Source organism: Amblyomma mixtum, chromosome 7, assembly GCF_055824585.1.
Source record: "Amblyomma mixtum isolate Tamu chromosome 7, ASM5582458v1, whole genome shotgun sequence".
Taxonomy (NCBI): Eukaryota; Metazoa; Arthropoda; class Arachnida; order Ixodida; family Ixodidae; genus Amblyomma; species Amblyomma mixtum.
Genome location: NC_143018.1, coordinates 124,125,619 through 124,148,724, shown reverse-complemented (window position 1 = coordinate 124,148,724; position 23,106 = coordinate 124,125,619). Strand labels below are relative to the sequence as shown.

Genomic DNA, 23,106 nt, shown 5'->3' with positions numbered 1-23,106 from the left:
TATTATTTGTTTTAATCCAAACCATTATTTTAAGTTCGCAGGCTTTATTTTTCGACCCAAAACTAGCCTCTCGCTAGGGGCCCAAGCACTGTTTTGTAAACTGTTTTTGTTCATGAATATAATAAAACTTAGACTGATGGATTGATTTATTGAGTACACCGTAGACAATTGGGTGCGCGCACACCGTATTGCTAGCGACTTGAACGCGACTAGGATGCCGGCACGCGCAGGTAATCCGGTGGATTAGAAGCGAAAGGTATTAATTCGCGGAATTTAAACTGCGGATCGGGACTGCGAGCTGTCCGTCGGGCCGCTGATTTGTTCCGCCACGCACCCTCTTCCCACTGTTATGATTGTACTTCTGGCCACGTGGTCCCGAGCAAGCAGCAACCGAGAACGGTTGACAAGGCCGACAACATCGCGACGGCGCCAAGCCAGTGTAGTGCTTCTGATACCCCCCCCCCCCCCCCCCCCGCCCCCCCAAGCCTAAATGGATTAAGGCAATGGACTCCTTCGACCGGGGTGACCACGGCGGCAGCGGCGAAAGTCGAAGACCGGCGAAGGCCGAAGATGCGAAGGGGGCTGGCGAGGGCATTGGCAGCGGAAACAGCAGCGGAAGCAGCGGCGTCAGGTGGCCGAATCTACCCTCTGGTCGCCGAACGACGGAGTGGTGCAAGGTCAAGCTGTTGCTGCTAATTCAAAAACGGCTGTGTCCTCGACAGATTTCTCGTGTTTTGGACACCCGGCAGGGAAGCACGAGGACATTCGTTCACCTGCTGGTAGACTGCGGGAGATTCATTTCCAACAGTGTTTGATTACTCAGCATCTACCCCTTTCCGTCGACCGAGCTGCGAGAGAGCGGGAAAGCGCAGCACCACTCCTCCCGAGGGTGGTACCACCGGCGTCCACATCTGCCCATGCGATTGGACATCGTTCTTCGAACTTTATTCCCCAGTCAGGGATCTGGGGAATCCTAACCCTATTTAACTCGGCTGTGAGTGTGGCCGAGAGTCGCCTGTTAACTGCCATCGACTCTGGTTGGCGAAGAAGTTCCCTTCCACGGAGAGTCACTCTCAGTCGCTCTTTAGTAAATAATGTAAATAATTTTATAAAGTGTTATTTGCCTTCCTCCTAACCCAGTCTCCCATCCTCCTCGACCCATCACCGGTCAGGCCATGCTACCCGCGTCGCAGCACCACCTCTGCCGTCGGCGCAGCCATTCGGTGGCGTTGGAGGGGCTTCACTCCTCAACAGCCTGTGATGCTCGCGCTCCTAGCGGTGGCTAGTTGTACTACCGAGGCTACACTACTCTATCACTCAGTGCCCGCTCGGTTGTAACGATGACGGTAGATTTCATGGTGTAATGCTACTATAAATTCCTACACCAAAGCTAATGCAGCGTTCTTTTAAAAATTGCAAATTACGATAGAAATGGCGGTGGTCACTGATAACTAAGCAGCACAATTTAGGCTTGTACCGTCTTCTGCTTGACCGCCTTAATGCGAACCGGCCGTATTTCGGCGTACGTATATGTTCATCGGGGGCTTTTGGTATCTGGATGGAAGGTAGTTTACAACGATAAAAGTCTTATTTGAATTCTTTATGAATATTTTGTCCTTTGTCATAGTCCAACGCCCTCACTACCACATTGACCAGTTAGTCCTTCAACTGGAAGGTAAAAATGCAATGGAAGAGAACCAAAAAGTTTGTATGGTTACGCCCGTATGTTCGTTGCAAGGTTCATCCCAATGCCTACAGGCAAACTGCTTCCAGAAGGCAATGCTAACCCTATTACACCGTGCAACGAAGAAGGTAACGACATCTGCTCTTGTAATCTGTGCCCACAGTAGAGCTATATTTCTTTATGATCTCATAGAGAAAAAAAATTCGCGAGCAACAATAAAACACTCGAAACAAACAGAAATTAGTTAAAGCTGGACAAAGGGCGCATTTACAAATTTTATTTCTAGGTTTCTTAAATGGGCTGCACTATAAGCAGTGAATTCTGATTTACTGAACTGTGGATGCACTACAGACGAGTAGACTCTCTTAACTCACGTGTTATGTAAGAGTCTAGATTGATTAACTTATTCATCTCTGATTCGCTTCCAGGGGCGCTTCGACCACCCACCTGGCCGCTCTCACACAACAAGTTTTGAAACACCAGGCAGTGCAATCTGTTCCTCTCTCTTTTACTACTTTTATTCCTTCACTCGGCGAGAAGATGACGATGACACCTCCTATGTCACAATTAAGCTACACAGACGTGTGCAATCTAAGTCAGGAGCAATAACAGTTCGGTTATTGACGCAAGGAGTCTTATGAAATAAAATATTAAGCCAAGTACGATGGCAAATATTTGCGCAGAATGTAATGGAGTATATAATGCATGGTATCTTGAGCCGGAAAACTGAACTGACAGAACTTATCGCATTTACTAACAACCCATTAGAGGAAGAAAATGATGAAATTTAATGAATACATTGATAAGTTACCTCGGATATGTTTTTTTTTAAGTTAAGCACGTGAGCACCACTTTGCTGCCCTTTATAATTTAAAATATTTAAACACAGCAGTCGGTATGAGGAATCACTGAAAATTTGACCAGTGAAGAGAACAATTGAACTATGCATGTACCTGGCTACGTGGAGGGCGTCTTTGGAAGAAGTAATTGCGCCAGTATTTTTTCCATAAATAACAATCATCGCAGTCGCTAGGTACGAACCCAGGAAATTCATGGTGCCACACGCTTCATTCCACTTAACCTAATGTGTGAGCTCTGAATGCCGAACTACGTCGAGACTAAACATCAAATCCTATCAGACATGTTCTTTGTTTTACTGACGACAAGTTCAAAATCTACATCGGCCTTTTCCTCTGAGATTTTAAGTACTGCCCTTTTTTGTCAGGCATTTTATGTCGGGCCTCATTTTCTGGCTCGTAAAAGTAAAATGGAGCTCTAACGAGCTTTACGTCACTTTCCTCCTTTTTTTGTAAATTTTTCTTTGAAACCGCAGACTCAGCCTTCGAAATCGCAAATGAAATTTGAGAAAAGAAACTAGGCGCAAGCAATTGTACCTGCCGCATCGTCTTTGTTGCTGTGCGTTTCAGCTCTTGAGCCGAAGGCTACAGAACGACTTCGACGAGAAAAGGCGCATTACGACGTGGGAATTGGCGCTGCTATTGAGTGTTTTTGCATCTTGATCTAATAAACTTGGAGGCACTTGTTAATTAATGAGGAAAGATGAGCTTGTTCGTCGTGTCTTTGTACGTGGAATGCATTTTTCAACGAATAAATTACACGGCGAAAAAGGGAGATTGTCCCAAATTCAGCGCATTATTGAAAAAAAAAAATAGCGACGCGCGGAAGCGATCTCTCCAGCGCGCACCGTAGAACAAGAGACAAGGAAACCCTGGAGAGGGCCTAGCCTTGTGTGTTGCTGCCCTCTCCACTATCGCTCGCCGGCGCGGCGCCAAGGGGAATTATAACAGCGAATGTCGTCGATTCTTAAAACATGTGGGTGAAGGTTCTACTCAATGCTGATGAAGAGGGCATTGCCTCGAGTGTGCTAACTGATGCCCTCTCTCCCTTGCCTCGCGCGCCGGCGACGGCGCAGCACAAGAAAGATCGCGAAGCATCTCGTAGCCAGTCTCCGCACCTGACCAATGGGGACGCGAGCCCGGCGCGAAAAAAAATGGCAGTGGCTTAGCTTGGTTAAGCCCGGTAATTGCGAAAGCAATATCCGTAGCTACGCCATAGTTTAGCTGGTAGTGTAGCTGGTGGTGGTGCTTGTGGTTAGACTTGTGGTGATGCATCGGTTATACAATGCAATCCATTGAAATCCAATCCAATCCGATCCAATCCAATCCAATGTAATCCAATTCAATCCAATCCAAGATGCTAATATGGTAGCTACCGGCCTCGCTACGCGACGGGCTGAAAGTGCAACTAGTATTGCTTTCGCAATAAAAGGAAATAGCACAGATGATACTGTGTATATGTGCTCGCCTGCCTTTTCGCGAAGAACGAACAAACGTGGACGCACGCGTATATATGAAGGGCGTTGACCCCTGCCTTTCAGCCCGAGCCGCCGTTCAAGCCTCAGAGAAGCGCGCCCGCTTGACTTCCTGAACAACACCACTAGCCCAGCCACGAACCAACGAGGTGCCGTAAGCCAGCCTGAGCGACGGCTTAGTCGTGAACCTTTGGTCGTCGGATTGTTGTTGTGCCCGGTGAACAAATTGAGTTTTGTTTGTTTGCCTATTTCTTTGGTTAGTGCACTTTAGGTGCACTATTTATTTTGTATTGTAATCTCTTCAGTGTTATTTTGCACGAGTTGAATTGTATTTTAAATCATTTTGTATGGGCTCGTACGAATGACTGTGAAATCTTCGGCCTCGTCTCTTTTCTGTATAAGCATTCCTTCGTTTGTGAACCTTTGGCTCCGTCCCGTTTTCTGCTTGCGACTGGCGAAAGCTCGCCACCAAATAACCACCTCTCTTGTCACTTGGTAGCTGGTCTCTGGCTGAGCTTGCCCCGCTGAGTCGAGGGCATCTCCTCTGTGACCGAGACTGCTACCTTCACACGCTCGAAGGGCGTCTGGGAACGCACTCCGATGTGCGCGAAGTGGTGTTATAGCGTCCACGTCCCGACGTTCAGTGTTTGGTAGCTCACAGAACGGAGGAAGAGTCAGAAGAAGTTCGCGAAGACTTCGTAAACTAGTAAACTGACAACCGAATAGCGATACTGTAAGGTTCCGCGCTAAGCGGTTATGGGGTGTTCACCACGCAGAGGTAATGTGCTCCATTGAATAGTTCAGGCTCACTATGAATCTCAAGGAGATAGCTTAATTATGACTTCAAAAAGGTCTGAAAGGAGCTCAACTTGTTCAGTGGCTAGACCAAAAGGGAAAGAGACCCAGGAAGATAAATAGAGAGCAAGACTGTCTTTCGCAGCCACTAGAGAAAGATAGCGCGCTAGAGAAGCCGCTGAATACGGGAAATGGAACGTAAAGAAGAAAATAGAGAAACAAGCAGTAGAAAGAACTGGCCGAAAGAGCCTTCGAATGAGAGAAAGCAAGCCTTCTGCGGAAGCTTGCTAAAGTTCGGCGCTTGAGGAACGTCAGGGAGCCAGAGGAGCTGATCCCCTGAGATGCCGGCTGGAAGATAGAAGAGATTAATTGCTCGACAGCCACAGACGAGGTTGTTGCTAGTTCCGCATGTCAGAGCTTGGTTGTGGAACTGCCCGTTCCTGTAAATGAGATTACAGACAGTGAAGTCCAGACCGGAGAGTCGCTTCCTCAGGGAGGTGAAAGTGTAGCTACTACCGACGTAGTAAGCAATGCGGAGAAGGCCAACCTGACGCTTCAGTCAGAGTGAGCATTAAGAACGCCGCCTGAAGAAGAAGAAGTAGATCGGACCTGTTTCGAGAAGTCCGAATACAACACGTCTGAATGTTGCAGTGCAGACCACGAGAAAGAGTCGTTAAGTGGCACTGATTGTGAAAGCTCCAACCTAACTGTAGCTGAGGAAAGTATAATCAGTGAAAAACCGGAAGCAGTTCCGAGTGAACCCTCGAGCAGCGATGAGGTGTTTCCCGATGAGGAAGGCGAGGCAATTTTTGCCAATAAGGAAGGAGCATGAGCAACGCAAGGAAAGGAGCAGGCCGACGAAAGTCGCTTTACCACTGCACTGAAAGTGTTGAACTAAGGAAAGGAATTGAGGGAGTAGTACTGGCAGAACTGAGGCGACTAATTCTTCAACGAGTCGTGAGCCGTGCTTCGAGCACAGTGCACAAAGCAAGGTAAGATAGAGGAAGAAGAAAGAAACGCCAGAACAACGAGGAAGTTCAGTCTGCTAAATACGACAACAGACTGAGCCAGTGGCTTCTTGCGAGAACCCATCTCGGATGATGCATGTAAAAACGAATCCAACTTGCCCGAAAAACAGATCGGGAGAATGTAAAAAGAAAGAGAAGTGAATCGAGCACCGCCGATACAGGTGGAATCCAACGAGACGAGCCTTGGAGAAAGATCGGGAAGAGAATGGAAAGAAAGGGAACTAAGCTCAAGACAGTTGAGTCGAGAGCAAGTGAGCTGCCTGAACATCGCAGAAAAGTGAGGAAGAAGATGAGAAGAACGAGTCAAGCGTTCACTAAGGACGCGATCTGGAGACGGAAGCGCAAACAGAAGAGCGCACACCGAGAAGAAAGAAGACACGCAATCGGCGCCGGCATGAGTGAACTGTTGCCACCAAGGCAACAACAACAACAAGAACTGGGGTAAAGTTTGTTCGCAACAGACGCGCTAACCACAGGAAGAGAGTAAGGGCTCGAAGTATGAGCGCAAACACGAACAGCAGTACGAGTAGGAAGCTCAGAACAGCGTTCGGAGGAGAAGCCTCATTAAAAGGCGGAAGAAGAGCAGAGGTCGTGGCAGAAGGAAAAGTCAGAGTCGCGTGTGCAAGAGAATCAAAAGCACCACCGAAAGCTTGAAGGAAACATTCCTTTTCCGAGCCCACTGTAGGTAAGATCTGGAAGTATAGGCAAAAGTATGCCTCGTACGTTTGTGCTGCCTATTTATAATAATGTGTTGACGTATTGGCGAGTTGTATCATGTATTTACGTGTATTCTGACAATTGCCAAGTGCCTTTGATGAAAACATCATTCTAGTGATGTATGCATTTTGTCATTCGCCATTGAGTGGACCTGTGATACATGTATTTCGGCATTCGCCATATCATTGTTATCTTTAAAGCAGGCGACTACTCTGAGCCCTACCAACTACAGACCAATTACTACGACATTAGTACGCTCCGAACTATATGAACGCATCCTGTTTACCCACACTGTGAACCATTTATACTCAAATAATGTGCTTGTAGAAACAAAACACGGTTTCCGGTGCACACAATCTTGCCAAACCCAGTTATTTAAATTGGTTACTGACCTTCACTCCTCACTGCACATGTCCCTCGAAAAAGACGCAATTTTTGCCGCTTTTTCTAAAGCCTTTGATCGTGTTCTTCACAAATGATTACTTCTAAAAATTAAAAGTGTGTAGCTTGATGGTAAACGACTAGATCAAATTTATGGATCGCTGAATTCGTGACTAAACGGTTCCGATCAGTTAAGATATACCTCTGCATCCCTAACCATACACTTGTGAAAACAGGCGACCCCCAAGAGATAGTTATTGGGCCTTTGCTGTTTTTATTTGTATAAATGATATAGCAGACGACATCGTCTCAACAGTTCACCTTCTCGCAGGCGACTGCGTGCTCTATAGAGAAATACCTAATCCTAATGATGTTCACGCGCTTCAGTGCCGTACTTGCCAAATGGAAATTAATGCACAAAACAACTAAACACATCCCGTTCTCGCCGATTCCTGAACCGTTATGTAACATTTACAAAGTACAAAATCGAAGTGTCGAATCTGTCTCTAGCATCAAATATCAAGGAGTCTGCATTCTATACTTCCTTGGCGTACTCGCATAGACCACATTACCAGTAAAGCATTCAGGAAACTTGACATGTTAGGACGCCGTTTACACCTTGAAAATTCTATCAGAAGGCATCAAGCTTACACTTCATTGAGCAGACCATCCTTAGAATATGCCTCTGTTATATGGCATCCACGTCAGGACTTCCTTTCCAGTTTTTTTTTAATCTATTCACAACCGAGCAGCAAGGTTCATTTCATCATCATACTCACGATTTCAAAGCATATCATTACTTAAACAAAATTCGAACCTATAAATTTTTGCCACCAGGAGGAAATTTGCCCAAATATCACTTTTTTGATGGCTTATTTACAGCAATTGGGAAATCACCCGCTCCCATCTTCTTCCCGCTCCTCACGTCTCATCTAGCCGACGCCGCACAAACAAAACCTGCCCAATTTCGCACGTACAGAAGATACCAAAATGCACAGCTAAATATATCAGTAAACGATTGCAATGAGTTGACGTTGTTTCCTTTTCTTTCTTTTAATCCCAATTCTATTACTGTATTGAAGTTTTGTTTGGTTGCCTATTTACCCTAATTTTATTCCATCTTACTTGCCATCGCATTTGTTACTCTGGCTTATCCTGATATCGCATCTTTTATCTTGTTCGTAGTTATCACTGTTTTTCTTTCATGTTTCCCTCTTCCCCCAGGTAATGTCCAACTGGGCCATTAAGGTACCACCCAGGTCGGCCTTCCCCATACCCTATGTCTTACTCTGAAACATTCAATCTCTTAATTTTTAAGCGCCCGTTTCTCCACCCGTACCGCTGTTTTTAATTTTACATAAATGAAGAACGCGAGTTCGTGTTACTGGGATTCTGCTGTATTATTTTGGCATCTATCCTTGCTCGGAGCGTATGCACATAGGGCAGACCTTCTTTTCCTCTCCTGGAAACCAAACAGCTGACAATGAATAACTGGCGGGCAGAGCAGCTTCTAGCATGGAGATAATTGTTTCTATTGCAGCAAGATTCAGCCAACTATAAAAACAGCACTTGCAAGATGATGTATTTTCTTTTATTTCAGTCGTGCACAACCACGTGATTAATGCGCCAGACACAGATGGAAAGCCAGTCCTAAACTGTCAAGGCTTTGCCGAGGGCAGCAACCTGCTGGAGAGTGGAGATGATGTTGTGGCACTGTGCAAGCGCAAAAATGGTGGTGGTGGTGGTGGTGGTGGTGGTGGTGGTGGTAGTAGTAGTAGTAGTAGTAGTAGTAGTAGTAGTAGTAGTAGTAGTAGTAGTAGAGTAGTAGTAGCAGTAGCAGTAGTAGTAGTAGTATGTTTATTTCGCCATATTATATACAATATGCCCTCGAGGTGAGGCTAAAGGAGGATGACCAAGCATGCTTCCTGACAAGGCCTACACGTGTAGGCCTTCACGCATATCACGCGAGCGTATATAAGGGGAGGGTCCCTCCCCTTATATACGCTCGCGCTATCACCAAGTCTTCACAAACCCCTCCTGTACCCTCTGCAACCACCCCAAAGCTACTCTAGACCATATCCTTTTCCTCTGCCCGGCGGATCCTGCCCCACGGGGCCTGGATCATCTTACCACTTGGGAGGCTTGGGAGACCCTACTGCGTTCTGAGGACCCGGCCGAGCAAGCCATCGCCACCGGCCGGGCTGCCAGCGTCATGAGCCTCCGGGACATGAACGTTTGAGTGCAGTGGGGCCGTGCGGGGGCCCACGGGCCTGTGTGTCCCAAACTCCCCAGTTGTAAATAAATTTTTCACCACCAACACTTTTCCATTGATTTAAACTAGTTTTTGCCTTAGTTGCCTTCCGCCGTTGTGAGTCAACGCTCTTTCTGTGTAATATTTCAATACACTAGCTGCGAACCTGTAAACTAACCAATTTCCTCAGGCGTTCTTCATATATAATTTTTCTTTAAGCTTCCCTTGCTTGCAACGATGCCCAGCCTTAATCTGTACCATAGAATATAACCTAGATTGCTTTTTTGTAGCCATGTTTTTATATTTATCATATGAAGCATGAACTGCAGCGGTCATAGAGGATAACCTTGCCTTAATCCTTTGCGTACCTTGACAGTTGCACATTTTATTGCTTTCCATGGGATTGTAACAGTATTATGTGGGCATATTTCCAGTAAGACACCAATTACGTCATGACTGATATGTTTATCTTCTACAATGCCACAGCAGTAGACGGCAGAAACACCCCTTTGCACAACCCTCAGTCACGGGTGGCCATTAGCCAGGCGTGGAGACAGGTTCCAGAATGTTTAAGTTGTTTGTTTCCGATACAATGCGGCCAGTTTCCAGCACAGTGGAGAGGCCATTGTTCATCACTCATACGTTTATGCTTTCTTCATGTGTCAACTCAAAAAAGAATAAGAAACAAGGCCCGGTCATTCCAGCGGGGGTGGCGGCATCATGCGGCTTTTTTCTGAAGCAGCGATACGGTGATCGGTATTCTCAGCGTATGCGGACTTAGTACGTCCAACGGTGAGTATTTCTGTTAGATATTGAAACATTTTTGTCATTTTATGACATTCATACGAATGAACGTTCGAAAAAGAGCATATACTGTTGCTTTCACCGCGATTAAAAGCGCTAACAGCCATTATCAAGTGCGCATAAGTGGCAAGGAGGGATCTTCTACTATTACGGGTTTGTTTCAGAGCGAATTACTTTCTTGACGCCGCGAGATACGAGGTTAACGCTTTCCAATCCAGAATTTCGTTTAGTTAGTGGGTCATGGCAATCGCATTGATAGGGACTGAATATCTGGAGGCCTTAAGAAGAAACGTGAAATATAGGTTGCTTAAATCCCGCGGTACGTTTTTCTTTCGTTTCGCGCGTGTTTGGTTGCCGCCTTATCGTCTAGCAGGTGCTTGGTATAGGTGTCGTGCAGCTTTGGTCTATTCACAGCGTGAGCCACAACAACTTTTTTCAACTCCGTCACAATTACGAAAATGTGGTTGCCATTTCAGATTTGAATTTCATCGTCTAGCGAGAAATTCCGAAAGTGGCTGAATATATGCAACTGTTTCTGGTGAATTAGATACGTGATTTGGTCACTATGCCTTCCATATCTACCGCTAAATTAGTTTCTTTTGAGGAAAGAAAATGGCGTAATATCTGTCTCACATATCTTGGCTGGACACCTGAACTGCACCGTAAGGGAAGGGAGTAAGGTGAGAGTGAAAGAAAGAAAGAAAGAAAGAAAGAAAGAAAGAAAGAAAGAAAGAAAGAAAGAAAGAAAGAAAGAAAGAAAGAAAGAAAGAAAGAAAGAAAGAAAGAAAGAAAGAAAGAAAGAAAGAAAGAAAGAAAGAGGGGGCGTAGCGGAGGGCTCGCGAATAATTTCGACCACCTGCGGATGTTTAACGTGAACTGACATGGCATATCACACGGGCGCCTATTGTGTTTCGCCTCCACCAAAACATGGCCGCCGCGATCGGGTTCGAGCTCGGGTACTCCGGCTGAGTAGCCGAACATGCTAATCACTGAGCCACCGCGGCGGGTATCCACCGCTAGTGGGAAACGTGTAATGAGTGCTACGCCGCAGGTGGAAGTTCATGAAGCGACTATTTACAACGCACAGCGCGAGAGTGTGTTGCAATTTGACCCGAGGCATGATCGGTTGCGGCGATAGACTAGTGCTCTCGTGCAGTGGCCAGCGAAGCTGACCTGTTTGCTCCGCCGTGGGTTCGAAACACAGTCGCGGCAATATTAATCCAATGAACTCCTGCACAATAACGGTGTGTGCTAGTTTGATAAATAGCCTCTACTGTGTGGACTGACAAATGGAGCAGACACCTCGTTTGCAAACAGAGCGCCACTTGCATCTCTCTATTTGAAACATCACACACAATTTCTTTAGTTATTGAAGAGCAGAACGTTAACACTGTATCTGGCTGCCTTGTATCGACTGGACTGCACTGTTCTGACGCGATAGCGTTCAAGGCCCCGTGACCAGCAAAATCCGGTGTCGGCATTGTCGGCATTGACGTTGTCGGTGTTGACGTTGTGACCGAAAAATCACGGGCATGACTCTGGCAGGTGGTCCCCCAGGGAGTAGCTTAGAGGGTAAGGTGGGCCACCTTGGTCACGTGACCTTGGCGCGTCGTCACAACCTGCTCACCAGATAGTCAGCAAATTGGCCACCGTGGCCGTTAAATGCATGATTGGTCGCTCGGGAAGAGTAACCTGGGTCCCTCAAGGGCCACCGCTGGGAGAACCGCTGCACCACGGCGACAGGAGGGGTAGGAGGACTCGCAGGGATCTATCAAAGTAAAATAAAGAATGGTCGTCTGCATATACGGGAATTAACGTATCAGGCTATCGCGTCGTACTCCTAAGGTGCAGCTTATGTGCACCCCTCTAATTTTTATTAACGCTTTCGCGTTAGAAATTCCGCCCGGAAGGAAGCCTACCGTCATTGTCATTGTGACTGAAAACTCTTGATTGGTCGAGAGGGTACTGGAGTAGAAATGGAACTTTGCTGATATGGAAAAAAAGGTGGTGAGTCGGGATCGAAACCACTGAGGAACGTGTGTTCATTGGGATATAGCGGCCTTTACGAGTACCTCACACCGCCCAGTAGGCGATTACATTAAAGGACCACTTATATTATTAGGGTCACTAATTAGCGTCACTAAATAATATGGACGATTATGTGGAATAAAAAATTTTGATTGCAACATGTGTGTCGATGTGTGCGAGTCGGTGCGCCAGGAGACCCCCTAGCAACCGCAGGGACCCTTTAACGCTATCGTTACATACTCTTAACATGAGCTTAAGTTTGCCGAAGTATCTTTCTTGTCAAGTTAGAATCCTTAATCACGTCGAAATTGCCGTCCTGCATTAAAACCAACGGAGCAGTTACCACCAGTAACGGGAACTGCAGGGGCAGATTGGCTTGCCCGCAGAGCTGTGGCCTCGCGTCTATGTGATAATGGCCAGACATTGGGGTCGCAAGCATTTTGGACCTCGGGATGTGAACGATCTTCTCGCGTAGCGTGTTTGATGAAAAAATTGGTAAATTGGTTTTTGAGGAAAGGAAATGGCGCAGTATCTGTCTCACATATGTCGGCGGACACCTGAACCGTGCCGTAAGGGAAGGGCGGAAGGTTGGAGTGAAAGAAGAGAAAGAGATGCCGTAGTGGAGGTCTCCGGAATAATTTCGACCACCTGGGGATCTTTAACGAGCACTGACATCGCACAGCACACGGGTGCCTCTTGCGTTTCGCCTCCATCGAAACGCAGCCGCCACGGTCGGGTTCGAACCCGGGTACTCTGGCTCGGTAGACGGGCGCCTTACCACTGAGCCACCCCGGCGCGTATGTGTTTGATGTCACATGTTCGCGGGCTTTGGCCTCCTCTTGATGGCAAGCGTCCCAAGTCCTTACTTGCCTTCTGGCTGCATCCACGGCTGCCTAATGCTGATGTTCGCATTTTCTTGTGACCTCAGCTGCCCGTCTATGTAGGTTCTTGCAGACTGGATCCGCGCTTGCGTTCGCAATCTTACGAGCACCGCAAATCTTGAGTGTGCGCAGGGCCTACAGTTCCGTGGCTTATGAAGCAATCACACACGTCGTTTGCAGTCAAGAGGTTAAATATTCCTAGCGCTTCGCGCCATCACGTCGAATAAAGTATTAGGCTGTAGCGAAGAAAAACATCGGTGTCACGCACGCCTGCGCCACCCAGTGTCTGGCGCCCTCCCTGCCCTCCTCGTGTGTCCCTTTCCTTGCGCAACCTTTCTCACACGCTTTCCCTCTCTCTTCTTCGCGTAAGCCCCGGAACAGTTCCTATATTGTCATAACAGCACAGGGTGCGTTAGAAGCTATCACACTAAAACCAAGAGAAGCTGAAAAAAAAAACGGATACCAAATCTCTTCCTTCCCAGTGAACTAAGAACGAAAACCACGCAAAGGAAAATACACAGGGAAGAAGTAGACAGGACGAGCGCGGACTTGCAACTGTTTATTGAGACACATCTTCCTTCCCTCACCAACCCTACGCATGCGCAACAAGCAATGTCTATCTAATCGAGTTCAGGAACTTCAGCTCCTTCTTGTACAGATGGAACGAAGCCTTGCTTACACACTTTTCGGGCCCATATCTATCAATCTGCCAGGCTTCGATGACCTCACGTGTTTTCTGGTTTTTGGCCCTTCCGATTATCTTTGTGCGCTCAAAGAGTGGCGTGCATTTATTGTCACACGAAAGACAGCGTTTTGGCAAATGCATGCCGCTGTGGGAGCCCAACAAATTTTTATGTTCTTGTAGGCGCTTATTAATGCAGCGTCCCGTTTGTCCCACGTAAACTGTCCCACGTAAACTGTCAGATTGATAGATATGGGCCCGAAAAGTGTGTAAGCGAGGCTTCGTTCCATCTGTACAAGAAGGAGCTGAAGTTCCTGAACTCGATTAGATAGACATTGCTTGTTGCGCATGCGTAGGGTTGGTGAGGGAAGGAAGATGTGTTTCAATAAACCGTTGCAAGTCCGCGCTCTTCCTGTCTACTTTTTCCCTGTGTATCGTCTTTTGCGTGGTTTTCGTTCTTAGTTCATGGATTACCAACTAGCCCCCCATCGTACACTCCTCCTTCCCAGTGCTTGCACGATAGAGCTAGGAAAAACTAACGCCCGGTTTCATCTCTGAGAAGATTAGTCATCACTGCACGATGTGTACTGTGCGGCTAAACGGCGTTCCAGAACTCGTCAACAACATGGCTGCCACCATCAAAGGGAAGGTATACTCGTTCGACCCGTCCTACAACTACCACGATGACAGCGATGAAATCGCAGGCAGCCGCTTAGGCGTATACATCTTCCACCCCGTAACGTGAAGGTGGGGTGTGCTGCTGACCGAGTTGCACTGCGAAAGCAGGCCCATTAAATTTATCGACCACGGCGTTGTCGCCTAGGGCCCCTGCGTCTACATGTGGGGGAGCTCCTCGGACATCAGGTGATGGATTGGCGGCATATACCGGTTCGATACCCTCGCTATGACATAGAGCCGCCCGGAGATGTGCGGCCAAGTGCCGACACTGAGCATCTTCTTTTCTGCTTGCTTGCTGTGTCAACGGACGTACATCTTTGATGGCTTGTACCGGGAATGCTCGGACCGTGTTTATTTTACCGACTTACGTGGCATCGCGTTCCTACCAGTGGACAGCCCTCCGCTATGCGCTACTGCCACACGGTGTCAGCAGTCGGAACCCGCATGTATGTTTGGGGTGGCCAGGTGTTCGACGGAGAAGGCAACGACGAGTACGATACTTCCTTGCATTTTTTGGAAACAACCACCTTGATGTGGGTGAGCCCAAGAATGGAAGGGGTGCACCTCACCGGTCGCAAACATCACTGTTTTGTTAAAGTACAATACTGGTTTTTATACAGTTTTCAGTGTAGAAAAACAAAATATAAAGCTAGATTCAACGCCATGCAACGTCATAACGACCAGCCGGGCGCGGCAGCTAGGTGGCAGTATTATTATTCATTGGTTGCGAGAGGTCGCTCGGGGGGAGCAATCAGGGCAGGGGTAGGCGACTTCCATATACACAATTGTCCAGCATATGCAGACGCCAGCGCCAGTTGCATGCATAGCGCCTGCAGGGACGCCAACTGTAGCGTCGTATCGTCGTCGAGAAAGCGGTATCCAGCACAAAAAGCCTCTTCTCCGAGCGCGATTCAAACCACTGCCCGCGAAAAAGAGCAGCTTTGTATCACGGTTCCTCACACAATTCGGCTACAGCCAGTCTTACGACGCGGTACGTGTATGCGCAGAAATCATTCAATGTTAAATATAAGTTCGCCTTTAGTCGCCAGGTGCGGTGGAGTAGGTGAAACCGAAACTAACCGGAGTTTCTCACCCCTGACCAGGGTCTTACAAGCCCCATCGGTTGCTGTGTTTAAAACACCTGCCTGTCGGAGCAGTGGCACGTCCCCGCAAGCTATGAATGTAAAGTAGAGAATTACCATAACTGGGACGTCATAGGCAGGGGACCCCAAACGGCTGAAGGCACCCATTAACGCTGTAGCGCCATACGCTTTAGCCGGTGCTTAAGCGAGCCCTCGTGTTACACCCACCGTCTTATCTTCTTAACTTCCATATTGGCGTGGTCCGCTTCAACCTTCTCAGCCCTCTTTTTGCATGCTGCAGTCCTAGTTGACTCTTATTTTACCTCTCATAAATACATATCACATTGATCGGGCAGGTGTTGAACAGGCGGTTCTGCCTTGTCGAGCATGTCTATCAAGAATAGAATAACTATCTCGTTAATTTCGGCTATCCCAATAAGCTTGCTGCCTACTTCTGTCAGAACACTATTAAGCAGGACTTCTTTTTATTGTTCAAACTAGGAAAATTATTTCGCCCCTCGTAGCTTTAACTTGACACGTTTGGCCCTTCCAGTTTTTTCTTCTTGCCATCTAAAGCGCTAAAGTGTAATTAGTCATTGTGATTCCGGGGCTAAGATAACATCAATAATCACATGATCACATTCGCAGCTTGTGAAAAAGAGTGTTCTTGAGAAGCGTCACGTTACAAAGCAAAAACACATAAAATATTACATAGAGGTCATGGTGGAAAAAACAGCGCAAACTTAGACAGAAAACACAGAAAAGAGGGGAGACACTACAAGCGCTGACTCGCAACTAAGGTTTATTTCTTGACTTGTCTTTGAGAGCTACTCCGGGACACCTTTGCTGGATGTATCGCCCGCGCACCGTCAAGCCACTCCTCGGTTATGAGTCAGGGCACTCAAAACTAATCAAGGACGGTATCGCGGTTTCGTGCCTTAAAGCCGCCACATCTACGTCGTGCCACCACCGTGTTGAGGAAAGTGTGTCAGAGCAAGTGGTACGATTGAAAAGCAGCGGTTTTCCCGACCACGTAATCTCCAGGGCAGGAGAAAAAGTTCTGAGGTGGGTTAAAGGTGCCAACGGAAGAGGCCGTGTTGACAGTGAGCGCTGTAGGCCAGCCGTCATTCCGTACGCTCACAGGCTTTCCCATGGGTTAAAGAGCGTGGCAAAGAGGTACGATGTTAGGGAGGTGTTCTCGGCTCCTAGGAAGCTCGCTGCAATTTGCCCACAAGTGGACAAAAAACTGGCGGCTGGTGTCCACAAGAATCGCAAGGCCTGTACAACAAAACATGTGGCGCCTTTCATTCCTTGCAAAAAGGGTGTTGTATATCGGTTGCCACTGTCTTGCGGTAAGGTATACATCGGGCAAACGGGGCGCTGTGTAAATGTAAGGCTCTTTGAGCACCGCAACCTACTCGGCAGTGACTCGCGAGACAACCTTCCCGCACACTGCCGGGTTTGCAAATGCACACCCCTTTTCCCAAAAACTGACGTGCTTTTTTTCCACCAAGATAAGGTGACCCGGGAGCTGATGGAAGCGTTCTTTATCCGAAAAAACGGCAAACGGTGCGTGAGTGATCCTTCAGTGGCCTTGTCAGGATTGGAATTTAGGTACTTAAATAACCGGGTGCACACGCGCGATGCTTCTGTTTAGATTATCTTGCACGCTTGCACGTAATCTGTTATGACGTACGCAGTCGTGGGTGGCTTTTGTATATATTGTGTTCTGTTCTTTCTAATACACCTTAGTTGCGAGTCAGCGCTTGTAGTGTCTCCCCTCTTTTCTGTGCTTTCTGTCTAAGTTTGCGCTGTTTTTTATAGCATGAATTCACACCAACTAGCCCAAATGTCTGCTTTATTACATAGAGGAAATGTATTCACAAACACAGCAACTCAGGAAGAAAAGCGGTTAGAAATATGCAGCAGCAGCAAGCACAGGAACGATGATGTGCACAGAATTTTAAAGAAAAAGCTTACTCTGAAATCGTGCCAACCTGCAAGGCTTCGGTGCCGGGATTAAACGCGTTGCCGCTCGTATCATCACCACCGTTGAGCTAATGTCACATATGTACACGTTCTTACATATAGCACACTCAAGAAGCGCAGTGCCATGCGTTGCCACTGTTAACACTGCGCGCTAGCAGCGCGGCTGATTTCCTTCCATAGGACAGCACATGCAGAGCATCCTGACTCGGCGCGGCTACCGGGCGACGACAAAACAGAACTTGAAGCCTGTCTTCTCGATGCATGCAATAGCTCACTATTGTTTCACCGCAGGAGGGGCACTGCTGCACGCCGAAAGAAACGCCATAGGGTAGTACGGGATACGTTCCAGCCGCCTGTATGTCTACAGCACCTTGCGACGCTTACAGACACTGAAGTTAGCCAACGCACCGCCACAAGTGGCTCTGTCCAAGGCGCTCCATCACGCTGACCTGCAACACGCCGGCGATTAAGATTGTCCTGATTTGATGGTGTTTATCTCGTTTATAATCAGTTCTGGTAACTCGCTCATATCTAGACCTGCATCGATGACAGCAAGCATACACAAGTTCTGCAGCGTCGGTGCTATGTGCAACACGTGCAGGTTCGTCATCTCTTCTTCCTCAGAAATGACCTCGAGATACTCTTCCTCCTCAAGGCGAAGTGTAGGCCCGAAGCCACCGAAGACCAACACCCTCTCTCCAAGCACACAGCAGCCGGGCGAGTGCCTCGCTGACGGGCCGGATCCACTTGGCGTCACTTTAGTCCAGCACGACTTTTCAACGTCGTACTTGTGCATATCTGCAAAGTAGGTGTTCAGCATTTCGTTGTAGCCACCGAAGATATACAGCGCTCTTCCGTACAGGAACGCACTGTGACCCTGGCGCCCCTCCGGGCCCACGCCTTGCACTTGTGGGCGCACCCATGTCGCAATGGTCGTTTCCAGATAGTATAAGTAATTGTCATAACGGTCGTCGGGCCGTGAGCCTTTTACGTTGCCACCCCAAACGTACATGCGGGTTCCAATAGCGGTCGCTGTGTGGAAGTAGCGCCCGAGGGGGGCCTCTCCGCTGGTCGGGACACGATGCCACTGTAGGGCCTCGAGGTCCAGAAAACGTACAAAGTTCGATGAATATCTGAGCATACCGCCAAAAATGTACATCCGGTGTCCAAGCACGCACGCCGAGTGGTTAACATCCGCTCTCGGTACTTCGCCCCTTACTTCCGGACGGCTCCATGTCATGGCATCGGTATCGAAGCGGTAGAGGCCGGCAATCTCTGGCCTGATGTGCCATCCGCCCCACAGGTAGGCGCAGTGGCCGTAGGCTACAACGCTGCGGCCCGTGATGTTCATCGGCTCATCTTCGGGAGGTGACCGAGTCTGTATCCTATCCCACCGGTATGAGAAGGTGTCGAAGGTGTACACGTCCAAGAGGTAGCCTGAGATTTCATCACTGTTCGGGCAGCAGATATGGAAACAGTGGAACGAGTAAAGCTTCCCTTCGATGGTGACCGACGTTTCGTTGAGGAGTTCTGGAATACGGTTGAGCCGCGCCGTCCACATCGTTCGAAGGCAACCAGTTCTTGCGAAAAGGATATCGGGCCGCTTTCTTTCTTTTCAGATAACGGCCACGCGCTGAAATCGAACCTGGTGGGCGTTATTCGCTTTTCTACGTCCTTTGTTTCTCAGAGCGAGCTGCTGGTGCGCCGCCTGCCGGAATCACTGCGAAATCGGTTATGTTCATAGCTGCACACACAGAAGAGAGGAGGAAGACGCGATAGAAGGCTGTCGTCCGAAATGGTGCGAGGCGGGGGGGTGGGGGGATACGCACATGCAAGCGCGAGACTTTTCGCCCCCCCTTTAACTCTCTAAAGAAAGGTAAACGAGTGCCAAACACTAGTTGAAGGAAGAAAATGACACACAACGCACTGACTGGCAACTCAAGTTTAATCCGCCAGGAGCGAAATATCTTTGTTTAGAAAGTTGTACGAACTTGCTCGAGCTTCTGCCTTTACCTTTGTTGAGGGCACCGTTAGGTGTGATGACGTCACATATCAGAAATAATTGGCAGTTAGACTAATAAACACCTCGTCTTATTGCTTCGCACGCTACAGTTATTGCGGGCCATGTATATGCTGTGCTGGACAACACCGCCATGTATGGCGGTGTTGTACGCGTATGTCACGAAAGGGAGGACGGTATCCCAGTTGGTCTGATCTGCTGCGACGTACATCGTGAGCATGTCTCCGAGAGTACGGTTGAAGCGCTCGGTCAGCCCGTTAGTTTGAGGATGGTAGGCAGTGGTGGTCCGATGTACGATGCGACATTCGGCAAGCAGAGCTTCAACGACTTGGGAAAGGAAGGTGCGGCCTCTGTCACTGAGCAGCTCGCGCGGCGCGCCCTGGCGAGGAACAAAATGATGGAGCAGGAACATAGCAACTTTGCGGCTAGTTGCAGCAGGAAGGGCGGCTGTCTCGGCATACCGGATGAGGTGGTCGACGCTGACGATAATCCAACGGTTCCCAGAAACCGTACAGGGAAGCGGTCCATAAAGGTCAACGCCAACGCGATCGAAAGGACGTGCTGGGCATGTGAGTGGTTTTAAGGGGCCGGTCACAAGGGGAGTGGAAGTCTTCCGCCGCTGACAGGCGACGCAAGATCGGACGTATTTTCGAACATAGGCGTACATGCCGCGCCAATAGTAACGCTGAGAAATTCGTTTGAATGTTTTCAGCACACCAGCGTGCGCACACTGAGGGTCAGCGTGGTAAGATGCGCAAATTTCGGATCGTAAATGGCAGGGAATCGCGAGAAGCCACCGCCGACCATCAGGCATGTAGTTGCGGTGGTATAGAAGGCCGCCCCGGAGGGCAAAGTGCGGAGCTTGACGCCGTAAAGATCTAGAAGGCGCAACGTTTTGTGATGAAGGCACGGCGTCTATGAGGGACGCAAGCCACGGGTCTATGCGCTGCTCCGCAGGCATATCAGCGATGGTAAGAGACGAAAGTACGGGATCGGTCGCCAAGGAGCAGGCAGCGTCGCTGGGAACGGGAGACCGAGACAAAGCATCGGCGTCCATGTGCTTACGGCCAGAACGGTAGATGACGCGGATGTCAAACTGTTGAAGGCGAAGAGCCCACCGAGCGAGGCGCCCGGATGGATTTTTAAGCGACGATAACCAGCAGAGCGCGTGGTGGTCCGTGACGACGTCAAACCGGCGGCCGTACAGATAGTGCCGGAATTTCGTTAGCGCCCATACAATAGCTAAGCATTCCTTCTACGTAACAGAATAGTTGGTTTCAGCTTTGGTAAGCACGTGACTCGCATACGCAACTACGTATTCTACAAAACCATCTTTTCGCTGGGCCATCACAGCTCCGAGGCCAACGCCACTCGCATCCGTGTGGACCTCGGTGGGTGCTGTGGGGTCATAGTGTCTGAGTATTGGCGGCGAAGTCAAAAGATGGCGCAGGGTAGTGAACGCTTCGTCGCACTAGGCCGACCAACCAGATATGTCATTGGTCCCGCCAAGTAGCTTCGTCAGCGGCGCAATGATGGACGCAAAATTGCGTACGAAGTGCCGGAAATAAGAACACAAACCTATGAAGCTTCGAGGCTGCTTGAGCGAAACCGGCTTAGGAAATTGTGGCACAGCACGGAGCTTGGCCGGGTGAAGGAGAATGCCTTCCTTGGAGACGATGTGTCCCAATATTGTCAACTGCCGAGCTCCGAAGTGGCACTTCTTGAGATTCAGCTGCAGTCCAGCGTCAGTCAGGCAAGTCAAAACCTGCTTTAAGCGTGCAATTTGTGTGGTGAAATCGGCGGAAAAGACAACAATGTGATTCAGGTAGCAGAGACAGGTCTGCCATTTCAATTTCCGCAAGATGTTATCCATCATCCTTTCGAATGTGGCGGGAGCGTTGCACAGACCGAACGGCATCACGTTGAATTCGTAGAGGCCGTCGGGTGTAACAAATTCTGTCTTTTCTCTGTAAGGTGCAGCCATCGATACTTGCCAGTAGCCGGAACGTAGGTCAATGGACGAAAATACTCAGCGCCTTGGAGGCTATCAAGAGCGTCGTCGATGCGGGGAAGAGGGTAACTGTCCTTGTGGGTAATTTGGTTGAGGCGGCGGTAATCGACATAAAATCGAATTGAATTATCTTTCTTCCTGACAAGTACCACCAGCTCGACGGACGGATGACACCACGGTGCAGCATGTCCTCAACTTGTTCGCTAATCAGGCGGCACTCTGCCGCCGACACACGATATGGCCGCTGTAGAAAAGGCGGGTGAGAGCCGGTCTCAATGCGATGAGCGAGGGGGGAAGTCCGGCCTAGAGGAGTGTGGGCGACGTCGAAAGCGGAGCGAAACGTGTGTAGAAGAGGTAAGAGCTGCGTCCGGTAGGCGGAAGGAAGAGCGTCGTCGATGTCGGCTTGGAAGAAGGCGTCGGGCAACGAATCAGGTGCCGAATCACGATGAAGAGCATTGATGAAAGAACTGCGGGAGGTCACAGGGGCATCCTGGTTAGAGAGAAGGTGGGCAGGTTGAACTGAACCAGGAGACTCGCCACGTAGCAGGGTAAGCGGGCAGGAAGACGGACTGTAGACAATCATCGTCCCGAGACCACCGTGAACATCGAGAACAGCAGACGTCAGCGGCAGGTTTTTGAAATGGACGCAGGAAGACGACGGCGTAAATAAATCGGTGACGGCGGGTGTGGCAGGACACAAGAGGGATACAAGCGCTGAGGTCTCCGGAGCGATGTCGACGTCTTCAGTTACGGTGATCTTCTGCGGACACAGGGAATGGTGGTCGTCGGCCGGTTCGTCACACAATGCAGAAAATTCTACCTTAGTGCGGTCGCAATCTATCACGGCGTTATTTTTTGACAGGAAGTCCCACCCGAGGATCACGTCGTGGGAACAAGACGGCAGGACCACAAACTCAACACTGTACAAAATTTCGGCAATGACGACCCGCGCTATGCACGCGGCCAAAGGTGCGATCCTCTCTTCGGTAGCCGTCCGAAGCGACAAACCAGAAAATGATGTCGTCACTTTTTGTAACCGACGGCACAGTCTCTCATGAATCACTGACACAGCAACACCCGTATTGACAAGCGCGTACACAGACAAACCATCGACTGAAACCAATAGAAAGTTCGCAGGAGAAAGTTGAAGCCTTGAGCTGTTCGAAGAGCACGCAGTTCTTGCCTCGGGAACTGCGGAATTTAGTTTCCTTCGTCATTAGATGTAGGGCGACGGCGCATAGGTGAAAGTGAACGGGTACCTGAGGACGGGGATCGACGGGTCGTATAGGGACGATCGTCAGTGGCGCAGGCTTCCGGAGGTGGAACAGAATGGAGCAGCTGAGGTAAGCAGGCAGGAGGCGCGACCGTTGTAGGGGCGACCATGCGGCGACGACAGCGGCGGGCCACATGTCCGAGGAAGCCACATGAAAAGCATATAGGACGATTGTCCGATGTGCGCCAAGGGTTGTAATGTGGCGAAGGGGGAGGATGAAGCGGAGCCGCTGGTGGGGCCGGTGCCGGGCGCAGTACAGGCTGACGAGGTGGTAACGCCGCAAGCCGTGCAGCCACGGCGGCGTACGTCAAGGGCGCCGCCACAGGATTGGATTGGCGATAATGTGCTGCGGCGCCGCCGGACGTCAAAGCAGGGGCGGAAGGAACTTCTGGTAGAGGAGGAAGAGCTTCGGCCACTTGTTCGCCGATGACGCGGTGCAGCGAAGACACAAAAGGAGAGGAGGCGGCAGT

The 23,106-nt window shown here is 49.2% G+C and overlaps 1 protein-coding gene across 1 annotated transcript; it reads right to left on the bottom strand.

Moving 5' to 3' along the window:
- Positions 1–1,656: 1,656 nt before the first annotated feature.
- LOC149337390 (uncharacterized) lies at positions 1,657–18,893 on the bottom strand. The gene is made up of 2 exons (XM_089554416.1): positions 18,552–18,893; positions 1,657–1,668 (listed from the first exon to the last, which is right to left on the bottom strand). Exons 1-2 carry the CDS (start codon positions 18,891–18,893, stop codon positions 1,657–1,659), a joined length of 354 nt encoding a protein of 117 aa, XP_089410542.1.
- Between the last annotated feature and the right edge of the window lie 4,213 nt (positions 18,894–23,106).

What these genes read in the sequence shown, in the direction of transcription:
- LOC149337390 (XM_089554416.1), bottom strand. Translation starts at nt 18,893, where the DNA reads ATGTGGACGGCGCGGCTCAACCGTATTCCAGAACTCCTCAACGAAACG.